Below are 15,914 nucleotides of genomic sequence, written 5' to 3' on the forward strand. Positions count from 1 at the left end.
ATCTAAGAGGAATGTTACTGACAGGAAACAGCTGCATTATCTGCAGTCTGTGTGACCACAGCTGCTTCAATCATGTTTGTGTCTGCAGAGGTCAGAGGTCACAGTCTGCAGGGTCCAGCTGTCCGTCTGTTTGTGTTTGTGTTTCCTGGATAAATATGACCTGAAACATCCTCAGATTGTTACAAAGATTCATTAAAAAGAAAACAATGAAAGAGAAAAGATCCAAATGTTCGACTTGGTCATTTGCTGTTTGAGGACAGTGATGCTCATATCTGTGGGGAAAGTGTGACCTGAGTGGGTTCATGTTTGTCTTTAAAGAACAGAGCTGCTCTGATTCTCTTTGTGTCTGATCTGTTAAACAGTCTGAGAGGTCACACAGAGACCCAGCAGCTAAAGCCTGGATCATACTGGCTGCTGTTACTCCATCAGGACAACACTGAACCACAGTGGTGTGGATGTAGTGGATAAATCCCACCATACTGATGCTCAGAGTTAACCACAGGGAACAAAACCAGATGTTACCTTCAGATTGTGACCTTTGGAGTGGACGATGCAGATTTCAATAGAGAATAAATGTTGTTGTTTTTCAGCTGTGAAGAAAGAATCTAATTTTCTGAACTTAAGAATTTATGATGCTGGAAACAACATGGAGACTATAACACAACATTTCCACTGTGTTCATAGAATGAATGTAAAACTGTCAGACATTCATTAAATATGCAAAATGTCTACAGAAGCATCAGAGGGTCAGACGTGAAGCACTCAGTGATTTTGATCAAATGACTCATCAGTTATTGATCTGTACTACACTGATCTACCACGTTAGTAAAGCTGGTGTTCTGGTGGTGGAGGGAGACTCGGATCATGTTCTGGTTTTGGAGCAGTGATCTGCTGATGGTTCAGTTTGATGAGCTTCTTCAAAATCATCCCTGACATCACCACTGAAAGGACGTCCATGAAAACAGACTGAAAATTACTGATATGTTCACAATCTGAGAGTTTAAAACTTGACAGACTTGATTCAGATGAAGTTATTTGAGCAGAAACTCCTGGATCTTTATCCTGTGTTGATCTGATCCTTCATGGTTCCTCCACAGAGTGGAGCAGCAGAGCTCAGAGGTTCCCAGTGGTCAGTCTGCCCAGCAGCATCAAACACAGCTGGACTCCATATTTATGGTCTGTACATGTACAACAACTACTGTTACATCTGTTCTGTTCACAGTCATCTCCATGCTGCTCTTTGTAGACCAGTGGATCGTCAGTGTGTCCAACATGGATCTGATGTTTGGCTCCATGATTTCAGTCTGATTGGCTCATTCATAAATATTCTGTTCCAGCTGCTGGAGGACAACATCATCACTTTTGTGAAGAACGAGCTGAAGAAGATCCAGAAGGTTCTGAGTCCAGATTACCCAGAATACTTTGAGAGTCAGAGGAGCAGCAGCAGAGAGGCGTTTGTGAAGATCACAGTGGACTTCCTGAGGAGAATGAAGCAGGAGGAGCTGGCTGACCGTCTGCAGAGACGTAAGAGGATTTCTGTAAAGATTTAAGCTGCTGGATAAATGAACATTTTCCAGAGATGGAAGATGGAGCAACATGTTTTAAAGATTAGTTCTTTTTGGAATTGAGTGTTTATTTTTCTTCTCATTCAGAGCTTCAAGCTGCAGTTTGTCATCGTAACCTTAAATCCACCCTGAAGAAGAAGTTCCAGTGTGTGTTTGAGGGCATCGCTAAAGCAGGAAACCCAACCCTCCTGAATCAGATCTACACAGAGCTCTACATCACAGAGGGAGGGACTGCAGAGGTCAATGATGAACATGAGGTCAGACAGATTGAAACAGCATCCAGGAAACCAGACAGACCAGAAACAACCATCAGACAAGAAGACATCTTTAAAGCCTCACCTGGAAGAGATGAACCAATCAGAACAGTGCTGACAAAGGGAGTGGCTGGCATTGGGAAAACAGTCTTAACACAGAAATACAGCCTGGACTGGGCTGAAGACAAAGCCAACCAGGACATCCAGTTCATATTTCCATTCACTTTCAGAGAGCTGAATGTGCTGAAAGAGGAAAAGTTCAGCTTGGTGGGACTTGTTCATCGCTTCTTTACTGAAACCAAAGAAGCAGGAATCTGCAGCTTTGAAGACTTCCAGGTTGTGTTCATCTTTGATGGTCTGGATGAGTGTCGACTTCCTCTGGACTTCCACAAAACTACAATCCTAATTGACCCTAGAAAGTCCACCTCAGTGGATGTGCTGCTGATAAACCTCATCAGGGGGAAACTGCTTCCCTCTGCTCGCCTCTGGATAACCACACGACCTGCAGCAGCCAATCAGATCCCTCCTGACTGTGTTGGCATGGTGACAGAGGTCAGAGGGTTCACTGACCCACAGAAGGAGGAGTACTTCAGGAAGAGATTCAGAGATGAGGAGCAGGCCAGCAGGATCATCTCCCACATCAAGACATCACGAAGCCTCCACATCATGTGTCACATCCCAGTCTTCTGCTGGATCACTGCTACAGTTCTGGAGGATGTGCTGGAAACCAGAGAGGGAGGACAGCTGCCCAAGACCCTGACTGAGATGTACATCCACTTCCTGGTGGTTCAGGCCAAAGTGAAGAAGGTCAAGTATGATGGAGGAGCTGAGACAGATCCACACTGGAGTCCAGAGAGCAGGAAGATGATGGAGTCTCTGGGAAAACTGGCTTTTGATCAGCTGCAGAAAGGAAACCTGATCTTCTATGAATCAGACCTGACAGAGTGTGGCATCGATATCAGAGCAGCCTCAGTGTACTCAGGAGTGTTCACACAGATCTTTAAAGAGGAGAGAGGACTGTACCAGGACAAGGTGTTCTGCTTCATCCATCTGAGTGTTCAGGAGTTTCTGGCTGCTCTTCATGTCCATCTGACCTTCATCAACTCTGGACTCAATCTGCTGGAAGACAAACAAACAACCTCCAAGAAATCTAAATTATTTAACAAACCAAAACTTCAATCTCTCCACCAGAGTGCTGTGAACAAGGCCTTACAGAGTCCGAATGGACACCTGGACTTGTTCCTCCGCTTCCTCCTGGGTCTTTCACTGCAGACCAATCAGACTCTCCTACGAGGTCTGCTGACACAGACAGGAAGTAGCTCACAGACCAATCAGGAAACAGTCCAGTACATCAAGGAGAAGCTCAGTGAGAATCTGTCTGCAGAGAAAAGCATCAATCTGATCCACTGTCTGAATGAACTGAATGATCGTTCTCTAGTGGAGGAGATCCAACAGTCCCTGAGATCAGGACGTCTCTCCACAGATGAACTGTCTCCTGCTCAGTGGTCAGCTCTGGTCTTCATCTTACTGTCATCAGAAGAAGATCTGGATGAGTTTGACCTGCAGAAATACTCTGCTTCAGAGGAGGCTCTTCAGAGGCTGTTGCCAGTGGTCAAAGCCTCCAACAAGGCTCTGTGAGTACATTTGTACTCATGTCTTTACTTTTAACATCCAACTGTGTAATGTGTGATGGACCCTTAAAAACTTAAACATATTTATTTGACTGGTCATCAGCACTAAATACAGTATATTAGAGTTAATGTTTGATAGCAGCAGTAAATGTCAGTGTCTTAAACATATATGGACTTCAGCTTTAATCAAAGTCATATCCAGAATCATCCTGTAAGTAAACTTTATTTATACAGCAGCTTTCACAGGTGAAAAACCACAAAGTGCTTTACAATAGAAACAGGCAATAAAAACACAGAAGATAAAAACATTAAACAGCAAACACTGAACATCATACAGCCTAAAACTAGTTAAAGGCCACTCTGAATACTAGAGTCTGAATAAATGAGTTAGTGGGACCAGTAACAGCCTTTAACTGGAAGATCTCAGATGTGAGAAGAGCTGTAGGATTGTAGAAAGTCAGAAATATAGACTGGGACTAAAACTTTAAATAAAGCCTAAAATGAACTGGTTACCAGTGTGAAGAGATTAAACTGGAGTAATGTCCAGTCTGTTTCATGTGCTGGTTAAAAGCCTCGCAGCATCATTCTGTACTGACTGAAGACGTTCAAAGACTGTGATGGAGCCATAGGTGATCAACTCCCTCATTCCTCCTCTGGTCTTATTGCTCAGCTGAAGAGGAGTTCACTTCTATATGTTACAATCAGCATCACCAGTACAGCTCCAAGGATCTGCAGCTGCTGGCAGATTCAGTCATGCATGCTTGATTGTTTTTCAGTCTCTCAGGTCAGATGAAGTCATATTCTTTATGAATCAGCATAAGAAGTCAATAAAAATTCAAAGCAAATCAAGATGAGCGTTTATTCTTGTTTTAACAAATATATGAGCGAGAGGGACCTTTTTAGTCTAAAGTTATAATCATCTGCCACATTTCTAATCTCTTTACTACGTGGACTTTTAAAATATTTTCTGTTCCCCCAGACTGAGTCTCTGTAACTGGTCAGAGAGTTCATTTAACTTGTCATTTGATAACAGTTTGTTATTAAATTACAGTTTTTCAAATTGTGTTTTTATTTTGTTTTTTAGCCTGAGTGTCCCTGATCTCTCAGACAGAGGCTGTGAAGCTCTGTCCTCAGTTCTCAGCTCCCAGTCTTCTACACTGAGAGAGCTGGACTTAAGTAACAACAACCTGCAGGATCCAGCAGTGAGGCATCTTTCTGCAGGACTGAGAAGTCCACACTGCAAACTGAATACTCTGAGGTGAGATCAAGATATGTTGGGCTTTTCATCAATTGACAGAATTAACCAATAAGAATCCACTAAATGGGAAAAAAGTCAGTTAAACTTCTGTAATAGTTTTATGATAATTTAATGAGCAGAGAGTTATTGATCAATATGTCAGCTACTTTGGTGCTAATGCACTGCCCGGCACATGGAGCCCAATTGGCATTTGCAATAGAATACCAGAATTGATTGACCATTGTCAGTTAACAAATGTCAGCGTCATCCATTTGTTGACTCTCAGTAAAAACACAGGATTAATTGCTAAATCTAAAACCTCTTTAGTGCACCCTCATTGCAACTTAATAACAGTGTTTGTTTAATGTTTATCTGTCATTTTTCAGACTGAGTCACTGTAAGCTCTCAGAGAGAGGCTATGAAGCTCTGTCCTCAGCTCTCAGCTCCCAGTCCTCTAGTCTGAGACAGCTGGACCTGAGTAACTCTGACCTGCAGGATTCAGGAGTGAAGCTTCTGTCTGCTGGAGTGAAGAGTCCACACTGTAAAATGGAAACTCTCAGGTCAGAATTAAAAATTTTCCAATGATGATCACGTTAAACCTGATTTCTATTACTGCATAAACAGGAAATTGATTTTTAAAAAAGTCTTAATGTAGAAATTAGCGTCTGGGGTTTTTAGTGATATTTGTTTACTTTCTGTCTTTCATTTGCAATGAAATGTCCCATCTGCTCCTCTGAGTCCAAAATCTTTATTTTAGCAGTGCTTCATCCACCAAACCTTCTAGTTCGATTCCTGTATTCTGAAGGTTTTTACAGAGCTGTTTGTTCAGATATCAGAATTTGATTTTCAGAAACATTTAGTAATAAAAATATGATCAATTGATTATTTCTGACTGAAAAGATGAAATATATATTTGGTCATAGTGATATGACTCATTACCTCACTTAAACATAAAATGTAAACAAAAATTCAAAACAATAGATTAATACAAAACAGAATTTGACTGTTGAGCTTAAAGTGAGCTTCAATGTTATCCACTTCCTGTTTTATTTTGGTAGTTATCGTCTCTGATTTTTACCCCAACATTGTCTACATTAGTTTCAGCTGTAGGTTTTATTGACTGTTTGATTTGTCACTTTATTTAACTATAATTGTTGACTTATAAACTATTGCTTAAAATGTATTTTCATTAAAATACCAAATAATTTATTACTTTATCATCTAATTAGATTATAATTCTGTAAATAAGAGTGATAGTGTGGCCTGTGTGGGTTGTCTTCAGGTTCTCTGCTTCCTCCCACAGTCCAAAAACATGCATGCTGGGTTAACTGGAGATGTGTGATTGTGAGCATAAATGTTTGTCTGTCTAGCTCTGTTTCTACCTGGCTACATCACCGTGGTTACTGATGCTGAACCAATAACCTGGTCTGGATCAGGTTATGTTCAGTGTTTTTGTTTAAAATCAGCTGAAGCGCCTCATTTTCACTGATTCTTTCATTTACAGAAAGCTTTAAGTGAGATATAGATTCAGTCATATGTTACTAATATTACTTTTAACCTGAGTAGCGAAAGTCCACGGTGATCTGAAAATGATGTGCCGGGAGTTGTGCCGTTCTCTGCGGCTTCAGTGACCCTCGAGCTCTCGACTAGCTATCGAGTTGGTGGGTAACAGACGTCTCCGAAAACGTCGAAGCACTTTTGCAAATATGCGATATCTTGATAAACCGAGCAGATATTTGAAGTTTACACACCCACATTCTCCCCTGAAAATATGTTAAAAGTTTATTTTGTGACCCAGGAAGATTAATAAGAGTAATTTTAAAACTTAGTAGCGGTCACCATTACTGGAAGCTGGAGTTTGGCTGGGCCGCACTATGAATTCTGGGATATGGTGGGCCACGAAGGACACACCCGACCCATCCTTCAAATTCGGGGAAAGGAGGACGCATTTGTCGGCTGCATTCGGAGGAATTTGGACAGCCTTCGGTGCGTCGCTGTGACGTAATCGGTCTACAAATGTGTCCTCAGGAGGATGCAGCCCATGAATTTGTACACACCGAGCCTGCGTGCTGGTAGCACCTTAGCCACAGCTCGGGTGTGGAGGAGAAGCTGAAAAAGAAGGTTTTCTAGTTTGTAAGGAGGAAAAAACTGAGAGGACTAAGTGAAAGAGAGGCTGGAGAGTAACACAGAGCAGCAATGAGTGCTGCTCACACAGTTTAGACAGTTTAGCATCAAATGTTCGAGTGAGTTAGCTCCCAGCTAACTAGCAGAGCAGCTAACTAGCAGAGCAGCTAACTAGCAAACCAGCTAACTGCACCCACAAGCTGCGACTGCGTCTTTCTAACAAGAGCATCAGACACTCAGACTGGTTTTCTTTGTGGATGATGATGTATTCTCACACTGATCCTTCATGATGATGCTGTCATCCACCCACTGCTCCTGGTGTTGCCAATTCCTCAGTAAGGAAAATCGCTACTGGCTGTCCTAAAAGTCGCTGGAAGTCGCTAAATGATGTCATCGCCTAATTTGGATAAATGGTCATGTAATTGTAATTGTAACGTACGTTGTAGGAGAGAAAAATAACATCGTGGAAGAGACAGCGTGAGTAAAAAACGTCCTGGAATGCATTTAAATAAATAAATCATAGTTCTTTCTGTAACTATTACAACACTCTCACCACATTTGTTAACAATTCTCTCAACAAATGTGTTTTTCCTCGTTCTTTGTTATCCAGCTGCGACTTTGAGTATAAATGTGTCATAAACAGGATAAAGCAGTGCAGGTTCAATGTAATCAAACCTCAGACTGAGTTCAAAATCATCACCTGTCCCTGATACCACGTCAGCACCAGAACCATGATGTGTTTACTCACATTTAAAAAGGTGGAGGGCAGTGTGAATGGACTGTTGTCATTGGTCTGAATGTGCCTCTATAAACATGTGCTCTTCATTATTGATGTTTTCCTAATGAACAGAAAATGAGACTTAACAAAATCCTTCTGACTGTTGTTGGAGCAGGTTGGGTCCTGGGTTTGAGTCCCCCACTGAACCACAGGGGCTTCTAGCTTTGTTTCACAGTGTATAGAACAACAAATAAAACCAAATCACAAAAAAACACATCAGACTTTGAGGGTTGAACCAAGGATGAGGAAGCAGACTCGGCCCCAAACAGCTGGATATATGGATGGTTACCAGAGCAACCACAGCAGTGTGCTCTCAGTATATTTAGTTGTATAAAGGTGTTTGTGGTGTGTTGCAGCTGAAGCATGTATGTTGACACAGGGAGAAAATAGTGTGAGGACACTGTTCACAGCAGTCACAGCTCGCTGCCTTCAACAGTCTCTTCCTTCCTTGTTTGGATGTCACTGATATCATCTTCTGCTCTCACACTGACCACCTGTTGGAGCTAACATGCTAACATGGAAGCCGCAGGTATGCCACCTGTGGCAGCTGAGGTCACGTGACCTGAGTGTTTGAACCACACGTTGGAGCAGCATTTCCAAACATCTGCACTTCAGAAGCTCCAAAGTGTGGAAATGTCACTGTGGAGCGTCTCATCACTATCTAAGAGATTTTCTTGCCTCTGCAAAGCGAAGCTTGCAAACAGCACCATAGTTTGTCAATCCCAACCAATCAGAGCGCTCCTTATGTCACGTCACATGACTCGTGTGTTTTCCTCTTTGATTAGCACCCAAAGAACTAAAGAAAGGCTAAAAGGATGTTCAGCCAATCAAATCCCTCCTAGGAACAGGAAGTCTAGAGAGGAAATGGAGCAGAGAAGGAGAATCACCAGTTTAAATGTCTGAGTTTTAAACTGGTGACCCTCTAAAGAGGCTTTTATTGACTCTTTCTGTTTTCTTTACAGCTTTTTTCACCATTTAAACTGTTTAATATCAGATTTAGAAATAACTTTTGGACAGTTTTTCTACATTTGCACTAAAATATGACATCAGTAATGACTTTCTGACTTTACGTTGGACTAATCTAACGACTCAGCCTGGCTATGTTGGACTGGGTGTGGCAGCAGCTCCCAGTTTGAGTTCAGGAGACAGACAGCCTCTCTACTTTGAAGATCAGCTTCAAACTTTCCTTTTTGATAAAGCTTATAGTTCGAGCTGGATCAGGTGACCCTGAACCATCCCTTAGTTATGCTGCTATAGGCTCAGGCTGTTGGTGGACTTCCCATGATGCTCTGCTTTCTTCTCCCCTCTTTTCACTCCTGATGCTTTTATATGTCACTACTACGTGTCCTTAACTTTTGTCTCTCTGTTTTGTTCTTGTCTATCTGAGCTCATCTCTTCTCTTTCCCCTCACCCTGCAACCAGTCATGGTAGATGCTCCTCCTGGAGCCTGTTTTCACTGGGAGGATCTTTGTGTCAAAGGGAGTTCTTCTTCCCACCATCACCAAGTGCTGCTCACAGTGGATTGTGTCGCGAAATCTATCAATGTAGAGCAGTGAGACAAACCACGGAGGCCCCAGAGAAGTGCAATCAAACGATGAGTTTATTAACACACAGGAGAAAACATCAGCCTATGTCTTCTGACAAAAATACATGTTGTGGACACTTACAAAGCAGTGGGGTATACGCCCCCCCATGGCGTCAATAAAAATAGTCAGAGTAAAATAGGTTCCAGACATTAGTCACAGTTAATGGTACATCTTGTACATCTTTAATGGCTATAAACAGACACAGAACTTCTCTTTTCTGTAACACCTTCCATACAAGGTAATAAACTTCAAGCCCTCAGGGTCTCTGGGGCTAATTATTGACTCTGGTCATCTGTTGCCAAGTAGAGTAAAATATAGTGAGACACCAAATGAGTTAAGGCCTCAGGCCTGACACATTCCTAGATTATATGTGTTATATGTATTGTAAGCATGCATGCAATCATCCTGTTCTAGTTTCCCTCAGCATGGATCACCTGGACAGTCACGCCAGTGAAGCTTAAGACCCTTAATGAACCGAACATCAACTCGACATAAGCACAAATATGCAATGTGTATGAAATACTTCTGACCGTACTTGTAATAAGAGTTAACATAATTGAAGGATCCTCAAATGAACATGTTCAATAGACAACTTTAATGCAATATCAATAGTGTGAGAAATATTATTAGATGGAATAATGCTGTAAAGAACATTATTAATGCAGTTATAATGATGCAGATTATATGGCAGCAATAAAAGAATTTCTGTATCTCCACAATTGTCTGATGTTTGGGGCTTTCTCTCTAATATTGGAGGCTGTTACCTTACACTGTTAAACAGCTTCAGATGACTGTTGTTGTCCATTGGGAATTGTCACTTTTAAATAAAGTTACATTGAATGGATGTAAATGGATAGATGTTATTGTGACAAAGAGAAAACGATTGTTGACAGATTGATTGTTGTTTTGTGTGTCTGCAGTCTGTCAGGCTGTCTGATCACAGAGGAAGGCTGTACTTCTCTGGCCTCAGCTCTGAGCTCCAACCCCTCCCATCTGAGAGAGCTGGACCTGAGCTACAATCATCCAGGTCCCTCAGGAATGAAGCTGCTGTCGGCTGGACTGAAGGATCCAGGCTGGAGACTGGACACTCTCAGGTATGGAGAGAAAATCTGATAGAGGAGGAAGAGCTGGAAACATTTCCTGTGTCCTTCACTCACTTCCTGTTTGTTTCCTGCAGATGAGACATGAACAATCACACATGCAGGAATATTTTCAGGGACAGACACACTAGTCTAGCTGGATAGAACATGGATATTTATGTAGGGGTCTCCAAGGAGTTTGTTTGCAGGAACATTTAGGTCACAGGTGTACCTGAGATAGATACCAGTGTACCTAATAAAGTGTCAGCTAACATTTGGAAATGGAAGCTAAAATAATGACAAACTGTACATTCACAGCTGAATTCACAATAAATTTGTTCTCAAGTGCGCATTTTTCTGTTATTGTTCTCAAACAACAGAATGAGAATGAAATATTGATTCTAACAGGGCCCATAAACTTTACTAACTAAACATTACTGTGAGCAGCTCCTCCATCACTTCAAAACTGTCATCAACACCACGGACATACATTGGGAGCTGGGCAGTGTCGGTGATGTCTGTGGTCTCATCAAGAGCGACTGAGTATACACTGAAACATTTGGCTTTCTCACACAGTTGGTCATAAATGTCACTTGACAGGTCAGAAATGCGATCTGCTGCGGTGTTGGCAGAAAGGCTGATGTTGCTAAACTGACCTTTCTTTCCCGGACAGACTATATTTGCAGCCTGCAATATGCACTTTTAGACAAATGCACCTTCTGTGAATGGCTTCCCTGCTTTAGCAATCATCTCACTAACCACGTGGCTCCGACTGCTGCATTATTCTCTTTGGTTGCTTTCTTGGAGAAATCTTGCTGCCTCAGTAGATCTGTTTTAAGACTGGCAACCCGGTTCGCTCTCTCGTCTCCCTGGTATTTTGCATCCAGCTCAGCATGTCTAGTTGTGTAATGACGTTTCAAATTGTATTCCTTGTGCAGCGCAACTTTCTCTGTGCAAATAAGACAGGTCGGGGTGCCCCTGTGCTCAACAAAGAAATATTGCATTTCCCACTTTTCCTGAAATTGTCGGTGCTCATCACCAACCTTTCTCTTCACCGCAGGCTTTGAAAAAGACATGTTTGGGGCTATGTGACATTTATAATTCTACTTGGTGTCACTGTCGCATTGAAGTTTCAATCAAGCGTTTAGCCGACGGACGGGGAACGTCTCAACGCGTAGAGAACGTCATTTCTGCTTCTTTTTCTTGCAACCGTAGCACGGCGATCGGCAGATAAAAAGCCGGTAGCAGTCTCCTTTGTTTTTACGCTCGATGTTCATGTCTTTCATGACGACACGAACACCGTGGCGTTTGCAGATGGTAGAAAGTGCAGGGATAGCGAGCGCCAAAGAGGCGACTGCTCATGGCGCCGGGCTGTTGTTACAGGAGAAAGAAGCGGAAATGACACCGTGACATATAACAAATAACATCAGCTGTTTCTGATGTTAGTTGTTTTGACTGCTTTTACATTATATTGAAATATATGTAATGTTCATGTTTGCTGCAATGCAAACGCAGTGATGCAAATAAAAACATGGAGCCACAAATTACGGTGCGACCCTATAATTAGTCCGGGTTACCGGGGACTGTTGTTGCCGATGAACAGGTGTCGCTATGTGACTGCAGACTAAATTGGGCTGCATTGAGTTCATGACTTTTCTTTTATCCCGCCGCCTACGCATCACTGTGAGAGTTAATATGAGATCTCTCTCTGTGGAAAAATAACTTTAAATCCCACTGACGTGTGTATAAATCTATATACGTATAATGTCCCGCTGGGCAGCAACTTAAAAAAACAACTTTTTTTGAAGTGTTGTGAACGCAGCGCGCTGGGGCGAATGTCGGCGTTTGCCCAATAGAAAGGAGGAAGCCAGCCAGGCACAGGAAAGAAAGAAACACTCCAGGGCAACGCTGCTGGAACTTTGACTCATTGAGAAATGTTTCCCTGCTTGCATCAAGCCCGGCTGGTGTCCCCTGAGATCCATATCCCACCCTGATTGGTGGGTTAATTCAGCTCCGCCCACAACACTGTAAAGTGTCATACATTATCAAACTAACATTACATTTTCATATTAAGGTGGGGCCAAAAACTATCGTCTTGCGGGCCGCAATTGGCCCGCGGGCCGCGAGTTTGAGACCCCTGGTGTAGGAGGACACCTGCTCTGTGTCTGGTTAAGTATAAGAGCCCTTTGTTAGGGGGACCGCTGGACTCTTAGCACCAGCTTTGGGGTCACAGGGTCACATCTGGAAAACACACACACACACACAGACACACACACACACACACACACACAGACACACACACACACACACACACACACACAGACACACACACAAACACACACGCACACACACACACACACACACACAGACACACACACAAACACACACACACACACACACACACACACAGACACACAGACACACACACACACACACACACACACACACAGACACACACACACACACACACACACACACACAGACACACACACACACACACACACACACACACACACACAGACACACACACACAGACACACACACACACTATGCACAGACTGGTACTCTTTGTTCATACCTGTGTAAGACGTCATAATGAACTTGTGCATATTCATGTAAGCTCAATAAAGAGCAGTGTTACGAGGGAGCAGACGAGAGCGACTGAGGTCAAGTGAAGGAACGGCGCTGTCACAGTTCTCTCCCTCATCAATTGTCTGGTTCCAGCGGTGGGTCTGTGCTAGACGACCCATCACCAGCTTTTTCCACTGGTTACCAGTACGTGGTAGAATCCACTTCCAGATCTGGTTGTCTTTAAATCTGTGAATGGATTGGCTCCATCTTATCTCTCTTTAACAAAAGAATCCAAGTGGAGCCCTCAGGTCTGCAGATAAGCAGCTTCTGACCAGAACTAGACGTAAAAACAGAGGTGAGCTTTATCGATGGCTGCAGCCAAACTCTGGAACAGTCGCCCTTCACATCAGGTCGTCACCAACACTGGACATTTTTAAAAGCCGGTTGGAAACACATTTGTACTCTGTAGCTTTCAATCCTGACCAGTCTTTATAGTCATTACTGTGTATGTTTCCTATTTTCTCTCTACTCTGTGCAGCACTTTGGCTCAAGCTGTTTTTAAATGTGCTGATAAATAAATGTAGATTTCTTTGAATAAAACAGTGGAGCCGAGCTTTGAGCTCAGTGTGTAACAGTGTGTGTGTGAGAGCCATGTAATGTCCATGTGTGCATGCTGACTGTGCTGCTCTGACCCCCCTCCTCCTTTCAGGGTGGAGCCTGCTGGAGTCCGATGGTTGAGACCAGGTCTGAGGAAGTGTAAGTGTGTTTTTAATGGGATTCATGAAAACAAAGCAGCACACATTCAACCATCTTCATCATGTCAGGAGTCATCATCAAAGTGTCAATCAATGAACAGATGATGGATCAATAACTGCAGCTGGATTGTGTTTGTTCTCTCCATCAGATTCCTGTCAACTCACAATCGACACAAACACAGTGAACACAGAGCTCCAACTGTCTGACAACAACAGGAAGGTGACACGTGTGGAGGAGGTTCAGTCATATCCTGATCATCCAGACAGATTTGATGATTATCAGCTGCTGTGTAGAAATGGTCTGACTGGTCGCTGTTACTGGGAGGTCGAGTGGAGAGGAAACGTTTATATATCAGTGAGTTACAGAAGCATCAGAGGGAAAGGAGACAGTGATGACTGTTTGTTTGGACACAATGATCAGTCCTGGAGTCTGTACTGTGATTATAATGGTCCTCGTCGTGTCTGGCACAATAACAGCTACACATCCATCTCCTCCTCCTCTGTCTCTAACAGAGCAGCAGTGTATGTGGACTGTCCTGCTGGCACTCTGTCCTTCTACAGAGTCTCCTCTGACACTCTGATCCACCTCCACACCTTCAACACCACATTCACTCAAACTCTTTATCCTGGGTTTAGGTTTCTCTGGTCTGGTTCCTCAGTGTCCCTGTGCTGAGTGGAGTGTAAAGAGTGTCTCCTGTTACAGAAACACTCTGACTGTTGAACAGATAGTTCAGTCTGTACATGTCTGTCTCTTTCACTCACAAACACGTTTTCAGATTCATGGATTCAATCAGTTGATGTTTGAAACTCTTCTAAATGATTCCTTGTAAACTTCTTCCTCTTCAGTCACAAACAAACAGGAAGTGATGTCACATGTGTTCCTGTCCACACAGCAGAATGAGTCTATTGCTGACAGTGATGTACAAACAGAGTGAGCATTTCTGAGGCCCAAAATAAACTGAGTAGTTCACTGAATGAACAATGGACTGTGAGCTCAGTTCCTTCATCATTAGTATGGATTATATATGTATATGTATTATATTAGTATCATATATATCAGGTGCTGCTGCTTTCAGTCATTGTGCAAATGTGCTGTTTGTAAGCTTGTAAAGCTGCAGTCAGCTGAGACTGAAGAAGTCACCTGATCAGTGAGCAAACGTTTCTGAAAACGTCCAGATGAACAGAATCAACCTTTTGGGATCAGCCAGCAATGCAGCATCATTGTTGTTCAGCTTCAGAGGTTTGCAGGAATGAACTGATGACCAGAAACAGCTGCAAAGTCCAAGAAAATACCAGCTGGAGTTCAGCTGCATTTGAAGAAGTCAAAGAAAAGTAAGGATGGCAAAGGGCGACGTTTTCTTCCAAAGAGCTGCAAACATGGTCGACGCCTCATTAGAAGAATCATCTGGACATTTGTGAGGAACTCTAACCAAGAAAGCAACGTCACACAGATCCAACAGACAGTTTCCATGACTGCAAGTGTTCAGTGGAAAAATGCTACATTGCATTATTGCATCCTCTCACCACAGGAGGCGCTGTTGGCACCACTGATTGCTGATCAGCTGTTCTCTGATGATCTGATTGATACTGTGAATAACGGGACTCACTGAACTCTGTGACACAGTGAAGATTACAGAGTTTAACTTCAACATCTGACTGACGTCACACAGACAGAAGGATGAACCAGTGAGGCACAGAACACAGTTACTGGAGATACTGGATCAGCTCCATGTGAACCTCTGATGGAGAAGCTGCTGAGCCAGAGAAACATCAGGACATGACAGCAGCTGCACTTATCTAACAACATGTAGCAGAGCTGATCTATGTTAGAGGATCTATCACAGCAGCTGAAGCCAAAGTCCAACACTGGATACCAGCTGAGCCTGTGCTGAGTGTAGTGTTACAGGAAAAGGGCAAAAACACTGGTAGCTCCCAGTGATGCTGACTGGGGCACAGAGCTGAATGATGCAGCATCAGGACACTGTTTCAGTCTGACTGACAGAGAAACCTGTAGCTATATCTACATGTGAGGCAGAGGCCACACAAGCAGCTTTCTATGTTTCACAGTGACTGAGATCTTCAGTGGGGGTGGACATGCTCCTGTACAGACCTCTGAGGAGAACCAAGGTGCAGTCAAAGAGTCCAGTCTGTCCTCACAGATGTGAACATGTGCTTTCATCAGGTCTGCTGTCAGCTAGCAGGCTCACATCAGAATCACTGTTCCTGAAAAACACAGTCTGTGTGACATCATCAGTCAGCTGATGGTCCCAGATCTGAATGGTTTCTGTCTCTACTGAGGAAGTCAGAGAATATCACTGAGGTGTGGATCAGGTC

The 15,914-nt window shown here is 43.1% G+C and overlaps 2 protein-coding genes across 2 annotated transcripts in view; one reads left to right on the plus strand and one right to left on the minus strand.

Annotated features, from left to right (window-relative positions):
- LOC309702177 (NACHT, LRR and PYD domains-containing protein 3-like) overlaps positions 1 to 15,914 on the plus strand; it is a 330,494-nt gene that overhangs the window by 39,647 nt on the left and 274,933 nt on the right. Inside the window, exons 8-9 of the mRNA XM_082526661.1 lie at positions 4,535 to 4,708; positions 5,074 to 5,247. Coding sequence (XP_082382787.1) covers positions 4,535 to 4,708; positions 5,074 to 5,247 — 348 coding nt within the window. The remainder of the gene's footprint in view (positions 1 to 4,534; positions 4,709 to 5,073; positions 5,248 to 15,914) is intronic.
- The window catches only part of LOC309702384 (uncharacterized protein), a 56,265-nt gene that overhangs the window by 8,752 nt on the left and 31,599 nt on the right, over positions 1 to 15,914 (minus strand). The window lies entirely within an intron of this gene.

This window comes from Aulonocara stuartgranti, assembly GCF_965226115.1.
Source record: "Aulonocara stuartgranti genome assembly, chromosome: 3".
NCBI lineage: Eukaryota > Metazoa > Chordata > Actinopteri > Cichliformes > Cichlidae > Aulonocara > Aulonocara stuartgranti.